The sequence below is a fragment of the Microtus ochrogaster genome, chromosome 1, assembly GCF_000317375.1.
Source record: "Microtus ochrogaster isolate Prairie Vole_2 chromosome 1, MicOch1.0, whole genome shotgun sequence".
NCBI classification, from domain to species: Eukaryota; Metazoa; Chordata; class Mammalia; order Rodentia; family Cricetidae; genus Microtus; species Microtus ochrogaster.
In genome coordinates, this window is record NC_022009.1 from 56,145,900 (window position 1) to 56,157,291 (window position 11,392).

General features: G+C 37.3%; 1 protein-coding gene across 5 annotated transcripts in view; it reads right to left on the reverse strand.

The window, feature by feature from the left end:
* Positions 1-290: 290 nt before the first annotated feature.
* Positions 291-11,392, reverse strand: part of Mipol1 (mirror-image polydactyly 1) — a 261,950-nt gene continuing 250,848 nt past the window's right edge. For all 5 annotated transcript variants that reach the window (XM_013347308.2, XM_013347311.2, XM_013347297.2 and 2 more), the window contains one exon: positions 291-1,007. In XM_013347308.2, the coding sequence (XP_013202762.1) occupies positions 941-1,007 (67 nt within the window). In that variant the 3' untranslated portion in view covers positions 291-940. The remainder of the gene's footprint in view (positions 1,008-11,392) is intronic.

Consider the following 11,392-nt stretch of genomic DNA (forward strand, 5'->3'; position numbering starts at 1 on the left):
TATGATGAGAAGTGGCTCCTATGCTTTCATTATTTTATGTCTTAAATTCAAAAGTGGATAACTTGAACCAAATTGCAATAATGATGTTTTCCAAGTCCTCATATTTGGACACTATATTTTTGTGTATTTTATATTAGGTTTTCTTCCACCATACCAAAAATCATAATCTGAAAAATAGTAAGAATGCTAGCAGGTTTGATGTCTTCTTGCCTTTTAGGATAGACATGCTGACTGGCATATGCTAAGACTCAACATTAAAAAAATACCAATAATATGTATGTGTAAGCACCCATTACAACTTTTTAATTGAAAACAGCATATATTAAAAACAAAAATCATACCTTTGTGATTGTCATCTTAATGTACTATTAAAGCAAATAATACCTTTATTCATGACATCTATACTTAATATCACTCAATATTAAGAACAAAAACTGCATACGTACATTGAAGGTAGGCTACATTCTTTCATGTCTGAGCTTCTCCATCAGTTAAGAAATATACTCTATACTGAAAATGCATTTATTTGAAGTTTTGACCTAACACAGTGGATTAAGGCTTAGACAATATTGACTTTGCTGCACTTTGATTCAGAAAGGGCCATATGTGAGGGTACGATCCTGACCGACTTCACACATTTTTATAGTACACCGGCAAAAAAGAATTACATTAAAGGCACAAATATAAAATAGCTACAAAAGAAGCTGCAATGTTATAATTGGTAAAAGCCTGTAGTTAATATATTTGGATAAATAACTGAAGTCAGCAGCAAAGTGGTTAAACATTTGTGATTTGATTTTATCTCAGCTTGGAATGTGGTTGGAGTGTCCCACTTCTAACAACTGTTTGCTAAGTTAAGGCTTTTAGTGTTTACACAGTGTTGAATGAAGCAGCCTGGCCACCAGATGTGATTGCTCGCCCCAGACCGGGTGTTTTTCAGTCAGATCACTGTCCTCAGGGCTCCTGTTCCAACCTTCTTCCTCAGGACATCCACCAGTCTTTCTAACCTAAGGAGAGGCAAGAGAAAGAGAAAGAAAAAAAAAAAAGAAAGAAAAGTGTAATTATTATCTAGAATATTCTGGCTTCAAAGAACAGTATGTGCTTGTGACCTAGCCGTTCTGGTAGTCATGTTAAGAAACAAGCATTGCTGTGAGAGACACACAGAGTGCCAAGAATTTGAGGTTAAACACAGTACAGCACGAATTTTAACGCAGATCCTTGGCTGTGTGAGTTACAGGTTACACAAAAGATAAGGAACACCCATCTGAATACACTTATCTTCTTGCCTAAAATTTGTGAATGAATTATCTACTATGTAGAGACAACATGAGGATTTGTATTAAAGAGTCCCAACATTAGAAAGGTTGAGAATCACTGAAATAGACGAAGAAATAGGAAAAACAGGGGTTGAAAGGGGATAAACCAAGATGAAGGCATCACATAAAATAAAACATTTGAAAAGAATTTGCGAAAGAAGTCAGAGAAGTAAAAGATGGCCCAAAGATGGGCTGTCAGAGAACAGTGCCAGGACTTCAAGCAGGGAGTAATTAATGGGGCGAGGTGATGAGTTAAAGAAAGTTGAAGGAGTCCAGCATGGTGGTGGCGCACGCCTTTAGTCTCAGCACTTGGGAGGCAGGGGCAGGTGATCTCGATGAGTTCGGGGTAAGCCTGGTCGACGTAGGAAGTTTTAGACCAGTCAATGCTGCTACACAGCAGGACCCTGTAGCCAAACAACAACACAAACAAAATAACAACACACAAACACACACATACAAATGGGATTGAAATGAAAGGTGAATATTTAGTTGACAGAGGAAATTTCAACCATTTTGGTACAGTTTTTAACGCTTGTCCAAGCAGGATGAAGCATAACCAGAATATTAAAAAACTGAAAAGCAAAGACAGGCTGTTACATGAAAGCTCACCCAGCAAAGGAAGAAGGGCTGTAGCCACTGGGGGATGACTCAAATAGAAGACGTGAATATATCTATGGATCATAGAAAAGGAGATCATGGAAAGAATAAAAAAAAATTAGGAAATAAGATATCAAAGGATGATGTCACCGCAAGATTTGTAGGATAATCTCTGGAAAAAATGACTAGAAGTTTTCCTTGTGGACTAACAGGAAAGAGTAAAGGTGGAAACAGCTGTGAACAATTTTGTAGGTGTGGAGGAAGATAATTGTCAGAAATAATGGCAGCTAGATTCAGTTTTCCCCATGGAGTAGGAGATACTGATTACTGATGAAAACAGAAAGAAAATTCTGGAAATGAACAATGAGGGCTTAATAGAATAAGTGGGGGCGATGATTATGTCAGTGTAACAGGACTGTGGTGACAACCATCTCTATGAGGTTAGAGACTACACTTTTGTAGAAGACACTGGCTGTTATACTAGTATAACTTTATTTCCCCATCAGCTCTGCACATTGAGAGTGGAAGTGTGAAGGGGCGTGTTTGCCCAGCTTGAGCCTAACTGGAACACATGACTTTGGATAACACAGACTCATATAAAATGTACACAGGTACATATTTATAAAGACATGGTCATAGAAAGACTATATATACATATGCTCACAAAAGGACACATACTAATGGGGTATCAAATGAGAAGTCAGAGTATTCACATTTGAGAGGCCAGGGGAAATTTGGAAGTGAAGAAGGCAGAAGTGGAGGTATATGCAAAAGTGGGTTGAAAATCAAAGAGAATGAGAAAGAAACAAGAAGACAGAAAGTAGGAAAATTTGTGGAGCTGAATACTAATGGCGTGGCCATGAAATTGGGAAAATAGCTGCCTCTTACAACTTCCCTGCCTGTATCAAATCACCTGATTGATTTCCTATTGCCAAAATATTGGAGAATTCTCAAGTCTTTGCCATGTTTCACTTTTTCTAGTCTAAAAGTTGTCTTCAAATGGCTTCATTTAAGTGAATAGATTGATCACATTATTGACTCTTCTCTGAATGTTAATTATCATGTCTCATGTTTTAAAAATACTCAGCCATATATAACCATACAGTTCAAACACCACAAAAAGAAACTGCAACTTCCGTCTTCCTAGAACTGCACATTATTCCTATTTAACACAGTCATTTCCATAACTGGCTTAAATGGCGCTTATAGGCAAAGCATTTACCCATTAATACTCCAGCTAAGCCTCTATTCTGGACACATACAATTTCTGTGCACGAATATATGTTTCCTGGAGTGGAGTTGAACTCACGATGAGACCTAGTATAGCCTCAGACTCTCAATCTTCCCGGCTACTGGGATTATAGGCACACTCATGGTGATGTGCAGCTACAGCGAGTACTTTTGTATGTTATTTACTGCTATATAATAACCTCAAAGTCACTGTCTTGACAAAAATTACTTTTAGCCCCAAAGTCTCAGTGGGTGGACGCATCCCTTGCAGTCCTGACTTCCTTGCTCATGTCCCTCCTTCTGCTCCTCATTTGGACCTTGGGAGCTCAGTCCAGTGCTCCAATGTGGGTCTCTGTCTCTATCTCCATCCATCGCCAGATGGTGATATGCAAGATATTCATCAGTGTGGCTATAGGACAGGGCCATTTCAGGCTCCCTCTCGACAGCTGCCCAAGGAACTAGCTAGGGACACGTCCTTGGACACCTGGGAACCCCTCTAGATTCAAGTTTCTTGTCAAGCCTAAAATGGCTCCCTTAATTAAGATATATACTTGCCAGCTCCCATATCCACTCCTCCTCCATCCCAACTGTCCCAACTGTCACGTCTGAGCAACACACAAAGAACAAAGTCAATTACTCAAGGCGAAGACATGCTGTAAATATTTTAAGCAGTCAAAGCCTTGGAAGAATGCCATTAAGTGGCAGAACAGTCATTCAAAAGAACACAGGTTGGCAGGAAGGCAGTTAGGTGACACTTTACCCCAAGAGCTAAACCAAGGTGGGTCTTTTGGTGTCTGGAAGAAGGTAGCTAATGCTAAAACAATGATGCACAGATGCTACAAACCAGCTCTGTTTAATTCCAGATTTATTCAGAGATAAAGAGAGAAAATAGATGAGGAAGAAGCATTCTCTTAAGAGATTGGAGTTAAAAACAAACAGGCAAGCATAAGACAGTAGGAGAAGCAAACCAGCAATCATCTAAACTAATCACTAACATTTTTGCATTTCTAACTACTGAAACAAGATATGCCACTGTTGCTGTTTAAAGGGGGATGCTGATGTCTTCCCTTTTCTCTTTCCTTATCCTAGTTTTTGTGTTTTGCCCCTGCATTCCGGCTTCTGGGTTGACCCATATAGACATCTGCGTACGTTACAACTGACAGCAAAAAGAAAACCTTTAATTCTTTTTAAAATACATGTGCAGGTGTATAAGTGTGTGTATGTGTGTGTGTTTGCCTGTGTTTGGGCATGTGTGTGTACATACATGTGGAGGAGAGAGGGTGCTATCTAGCAAAGGCTTCCTCAATCGCTGTATATGTTGATCCAAGGTCTCTCTCTGGAACACAGAGCTCCCAGAGTCTGGTAGTCTAACTAGTCAGCCACTTTGCCATTTCTGTGGGCACTGGGATATGAACTCTGATCCTCACACTCTTGTGTGGCAAGCCCTTTACCCACTGGGATGTTTCTCTAGCTGAAAAGCTTTTTTGGTCTGAAATGGACTATTTGTTGGTTACCTGTGTTTTATTTTTTAAAACAACCCATGGCTTCATTATATTCAAAACATTTTAGTTAAAAATGGTGATTATTTCATTCCATGTGGAACTGACCCTTCAAGAGAAGCATACAGTAAACAGAATGAAGAAAAAGCTTATTCATTATAGTCTGAAATATTTACAGACACTGATCCTTTCTGGAAGTTTATAAGCCCATGTCACAAGACTGAAATATTCAATTAAGTCCTAAACTTTTTATATGGAGGGATCCATTTTTCTAAAACATTGAAATTTAGTTAAGCAGAACAGTCATAACAAGGTAGATTGTTCTGAAATGTGAAGGTGCACACTTGATACAGCATACACCTTTTCACTAGGACTGTTGTCATCCACATAACGAGAAAATGTTACAAAGGTCCATACTGTGTGTGCTGAAAACAGATCAACTTTACAGTTTCATTTATCTCAAAATAGTGGGTATCCCAAGCACAAACTACACAGTTTGTGTGTGTGTGCGTGCACACGTGTGTGCTTTATAAAGAAGGAATTGTGGCAGCATATAAACACCAGCATTTCTGAGTTTTCTCAGTTCATTTTCCTCCCGATTTCTGATTTTTATATGCCACTTGTAAATGTAATTTCCATTCTTTAATATCCATTCACTTCACTGCTAATACTTTTTGAGCACCATAGGTGACTTGAAATTAAATCACATACATCTTTCTTTTATGCATTAAAGCATTGGTATTAAGGATTAATGAGCTTTACTCTCAGTACCTTTATTCTTTGGCAGTTAGGGGCATCGGGATGTATTAACTCTTTCAAGCTAAGACACTATTTACTAAACTTTGGGAGAATGAGGAACTTAACTGTGAAATATACTAATGCTCACATTCAGTCAGTGGGAGATTTATTCAAACAGATGGTATTTTTTTTCCTTTTGACTTCTTTGGGACTTAGATCACTGGTGCCAGTAACAATACATATGGATCTTTATATTCTAGAAACTTCCTCCATATTGGCAAAAAGTATAATAAAGCCTCATATATGTATAATCACTGTAATTTACAAAATGTTAGAGGGCATGTTTAAAAATTACTTTTAATTATGTGCATGTAAATTCAGTGCCTATGGAGACTGGAGGCAAAGGATTCCCTTGGACCTGGACTTAGAGGTAGATGTGGTGGTGAGTTCTCTGACAAGGTGGTAACTCAAGACCTCCACATTAACAGTTTACATTCTTCACCTTTGAGCCATCTCTCCAGCTTCTGGAGGAAGAACACTTCATAAAAGCATTGCAAACTATTGCTATTATTCTTTTGGTTTTTTGAGACAGGGTCTCACTATTCATGCTAGTATTCAGAGTGTACACTACCATACCTGGTAAAAAAATATTCATTTGTGTTAACAAGAATAATTTTAAACTAGGTAAAAAAGGATGCTTTCAACTTGCTTCCTGATAGAAATCCTTAGATATTTTCTAATACTTTATAAAGTATAACACACAAACACTGTAACTTAAATCCAATACAGAATGTCTGCCTCTTCAGGTATGCGTTTTGTTTCCTAAATGATGAAGAAATGTCTTGAGTGAGTCACCTAGACAGAATCAATGGACAGTGGCTCTAAACCTCTGCTGACAGCCCCACTTGTGCTCTATCCCTTTGGAGCAGAATAATTAGTAAATTTCCTGCTATTAGCTGTCTGTTTCTAAACTTTTAAATATTCACACTGCAGCCTGGCTCAGACAATTGCTCCCAATGTGAATGACATCAGCTAGGGGCTGATGTGCTGTTTGCCCAGCAGAGGAGTTACATATTACCTTTTGAAGAATGACACCTCACGTGCCAGCCTTGACATCTGGCCTGTCTTTGAATGGCTTGAGATGCAGCTCTCAAGCATAAGCTTTATGATTCAGAATAAGTTTGGCCATTCTGACTTTTGCACTAAACTCCATGGAGAGTGTAATTATGTGGGAAGTGGGGTTATATAATCTAAATTGCTATCATTCCAGACAAACTCTCATGGGTATTTCCATTATTCCCTGAGAAGAATCTGTTGAAGCCTTTCCCTTCTTTGGCTGTTCAGTATCTGGAAGCCAATTTTGATGAATTTTATATCTGCCACCTGGCAGTACTGTTCTCAAACTTAATATTTTTTCTCATAAGTTTATAAGTTAGGGTTACACAGAAAGAAAATGAAATTAGATCTTCGCACTGAACTAAAGACATTCTATTAATGGCACGGTGTTCTTCCTATCCTTTAGGGAGAGAATCTAAAAACCCTGATTTCTTTACCCTGCACATCTTTTTGGTCACTAAGTCGTCTTTCCCCTGCAGTGTTTCTAATATCGACCTCTTTCATTCTTACTACTTCCAGTCCACGGCGGAACAGCATCTACCTTCTTATACTGTATTGCTACAATCACTTCTTAGCTGGTACTTTTACTTCTAACACCAACCTGTTTAGCTAATTTTCTAATAAAAGAATAGGCTGATGTTCCTCTATCCTAAGATCACCTACAATTATAATTACACAGTCACTAAAGAACTGTACAATGGTTTTGACTCCAATCACAAGAAACTCAGTGCATTTGCATACTCTGAAAACTTGGGTATCCAGCCAAGTCTTGTCATTCCATAGGAATCTCTGGAGTTTTCTTAGGTTATGTTCAGACTTAGACCCAACTTTATTCATATATCTGCTCTCCTCTGTATTAGCTTCTCTCCCTTCCTTTCTACTAATTCACACTCCATCCACTCAATTAGGTACATCTGCTCTCCTTGAAGCCTTTATTCTCCTGTTATCTATACTGAAAACTCAAAAGGACACTTGGCACCAGCGTACCCTATGAAGTAATGAATGAATGAGGTGGAAGATACAGCATCAGTATCACATGTTGATAGATTCCAGATTCTCTTCAACTCACTGATTTCACTTGCAGGAACCTATGATTTCTTCAAATATTTGGTACACCGTGTTCAATGTAGAAATATGTAGAAAAAAATCTCATAAGTATTGATGTCATAAACTGTAAGCAAAGGAAGTATGTCATACTTTTAACATAGCTCACCAAATTTAATACAGTGATGGCACGAGGCATGATTTGTGTATATGTACACATGCATGCAGGTGTACCCATGAGTGCACTTGTGGAGGCCAAAGGTTGACACTGGTTGCTTTCCTCTATCACTATCTTGTTTTTTTTTATTTTAAATTTTATTCCTTTATTTTTAAATTTTATATGTATTGGGCTGGAGAGATGGCTCAGTCAATAGAGGCTAGGATCAAAGACAAAAATTTTATGTGTATGGGTGTTTTTCATGAGTGCATGTATATATGTATGTACACCACTTGAGTGCTCAGTGCCTATGGAGTCAGAAGAGGGTACTGGGTTCTCTGAAACAGGCTGTGAACTGCCATGTGCATGCTGGGACTGAACCAGCAACAAGTGCTGTTAACCATGGTGCCATCTCTCTAGCCCCTGTATTTCTTTCTATGGGATCACTCACTGATCCCAGCAAGTCTCTGGGATCTCTCTGTCTCTGCTTGCCCCATGACCTCGAGTTACAGAAGTGAGCCACCAGCTGTAGTGGGGACAGGACTCAAGTGTAGATGCCTGCACAGTCAGCACTTCACTGAGTGCGTCATCACCACAGCCCAGGACATGACTTTCAGTGAACTGTCTTTATGGCTTGGCAATTACATAACAAAGCTAAAAGTCAACCCCAACTTTATTGTTCCTCTTGCACTGTTACATGGTTTTCACTAAAATAATGTATCTTTCCAAACTGTGATAAAAGTGTTTTAAAGTTCATGTAGCAAGTGGTAAGATGAACAAAAAACCCTTTCATATTCACTATTAATATAAGCCAGGGAGGAGAAAAAGTACGGCAAATATATAAAAATGGAGTCATCTTATTCATGATTGTCCCCTTTCAGGCCAATGTTTCCAAATGAGTAGTATTTGCCATGCTATTTTCATTTATGGAAAGATTTAAATAATTCATATTTAACTGATCAGAAGAATTAAGAATGAATTTCCATGAAGCAAATTACTAACTCCATTCTAAGCACTCACCTTTGATCCAAAGATTTTAGGGCATCTCTTAGATCACATATTCTATATTTACTACCTTCATGAGTTTCTGGTCATGTATGTATACATGTCTAAGCACTCACCTTTGATCCAAAGATTTTAGGGCATCTCTTAGATCACATATTCTATATTTACTACCTTCATGAGTTTCTGGTCATGTATGTATATATGTCTAAGCTAGGATTACTAACCAGCAAGATATATGCATATATACACATATATGCATTATTGCTATATATGTAGGTAGTAAATGTATAGATAGTTTGAACATTTCCTCAGTACTTGTACCATATAATAAGTAAACCCAAAAACTTGTGATTACTAATGTACATATATTATAGATTTTATAAGGTCATTTTATCATAGAAAGTATAATTTATTTCATAATCAGAACCAATATGAAAAATTGTAAATTTATTAAATAAAAATTCACTCTATTGTTTAGTTAAGTTGTATATACTGGTTAAAATACCATTTTCATAGACATGCCATTATATGTTAAGTCATAATTGGTTTATAAAGTTGTATGTATTATATAAAATATTTTATAAAACGGTAAAGCTGCTTAGTTCTTTAAGTGTTTCTAAATTTAACACTTATTGCTTTAGTAATTTGAATGTTTTAATTTAAAAAAATTTAGTCTATCAATAAGACAACTAATGGGTGTGTGGAGGTATAGTTCAGTGGCAGAGTGCTTGTCCAGAGTCAAAAGGCACTGGATTTGATACTTGGCACTGAAAAAACAAAAAACCAAAGTCCAAACTAACGAAACCCCTTTTCAAACAAGAAATTAAAACACCCCTTCCAGTATTTACTATTTCTGTCAATCAAGATAAATACAAGCTATAATTACTAATACAGACAACAAGAGAGCAGCTCCTTTTCTTTCTTCCTATCCTTACTGAACTCATCATAAGTCTGGGTTATTACCTTCCTGAAGGAGAGAATGAGGCTTCAAAGTCCCATTCAAAGTAACTCTGTCTACAAGACTTAAATCTTGTAGACATGTACTGTCTAGGTCTTACATTTTTTTTCTTATTTCTAAAGAGACATTTAGCAGAAAAATAAGTTGAGGGATATATGGTACAAAAATGGAAGAACGGATCACTATTTTTGAAATACTAATTAAGGCCCCACAACATTCCTGACTGAGCATTTACAACAATGAAAAACCTCTTTGCTCTGAGACAGACTGCCTTTTACAGTCGGGCTGCTCCTCAGGTACCACCCTGCACCTGACACACCCAACCAGCCAAACCTGGCATCGAAGGGCTCAGCTCTTTCGCTGTGTCTTGATCCTGTTTGTTTCATCCATTCGGGATATTTGCTTTGGGAGAGACAACACACAGCCGAAGAACTATGATTAAACAGCTTATTTGCTAAGAGAAACCAATCTGAATTGGCATTAAAGTATGAGAACAGTTATCTGATTGGCTTCTAATTAATAAAAGTGATTTGGTAAAGAAGGAAGTACACATAGCTCATGTTTACAAAATCGCCTAATTATTTTTAAAAGCAATACTAAGTAATAAGTATACATCTTAACTAAGCAACATTCAGTCTCAGTTTCCCTAAATTACTTCAGTTCAACAAACAAGCCTTACAGCTGTAGAGCACGACCCAAGTTCAGTTCCCTGCAGCCAAGTAGGGCAGCTACAGCTGAAGATGGTTCCAGCTCCAGGGGATTTGATGCCCTCTTTGGCCTCTGTGGGCACCTTCACTCATGCGTACATACTCCCCACTATACCTATATACATAATTTAAAAATATTTTAAAGAGGAAATGCTTATAGGTAATAGTAAAATTATTTCCTAATAAAGAGTTCTAACAAATCAATAATGATTCACAATTCAAAAGAAAAAATGTGAAAAGGCAATTCACATAAAAAACAAAATTGTCAAGAAACCCCCCCCCCCCAAAATCCCATAAAATTGTCAAATCTTATTTTCAAAGAGATGCAATGCATACTATAGTGAAATGAATTTTAACCTACAGAATTGGAAGGTTTAACAATTTACTAAATAGGGATGAAAGCTCGGGGAAAGTGCATTCTCTTAGATAAGTTGCTTCATGAACTTTACAAAGAGCAATTTCATAATATTTAGCTTTTGACGCTTAAGACTTTGCTTTCTTAGAATATATCCCATTAATCTATCCTCAAAAATATAAAATTTGTTTGGGGATAGCTGTTCATTTTCAGAATCATTTACAGTCAGTAGTAAACTTAAAAATCCCAAATTATTCATAGAACTTTCTTTCTTATCAACAAATGGCCTATATATGAAGATATTTAACTTTGGTGCTAGGAATGCGTTTATGGCCTTCAGTAAGCTGAGAATGCACTAACCCCCTAAGTACGTTGTCAGCTATCACCTAATTCCAGAGTCAACACAACCACAACACATCTTTATGGATTCAAGGGCCCACATATAGTTCGCCTATAACTGCCTATAGATATGGAAACTTGCACAGCACAACAAGGGATTACTGATGTTTATGTCACAGAATGTACTGAGCATACTTGATAAACTGGAAAAGTGAGCTCTGGCATCCTACAGTAGCAAGTGGTAGAAGATTTCAGGTCAAGATTACAATGTTGTCTTTATTTATTTATTTATTTATTTATTTATTTATTTATTGAGGATTTCTGCCTCCTC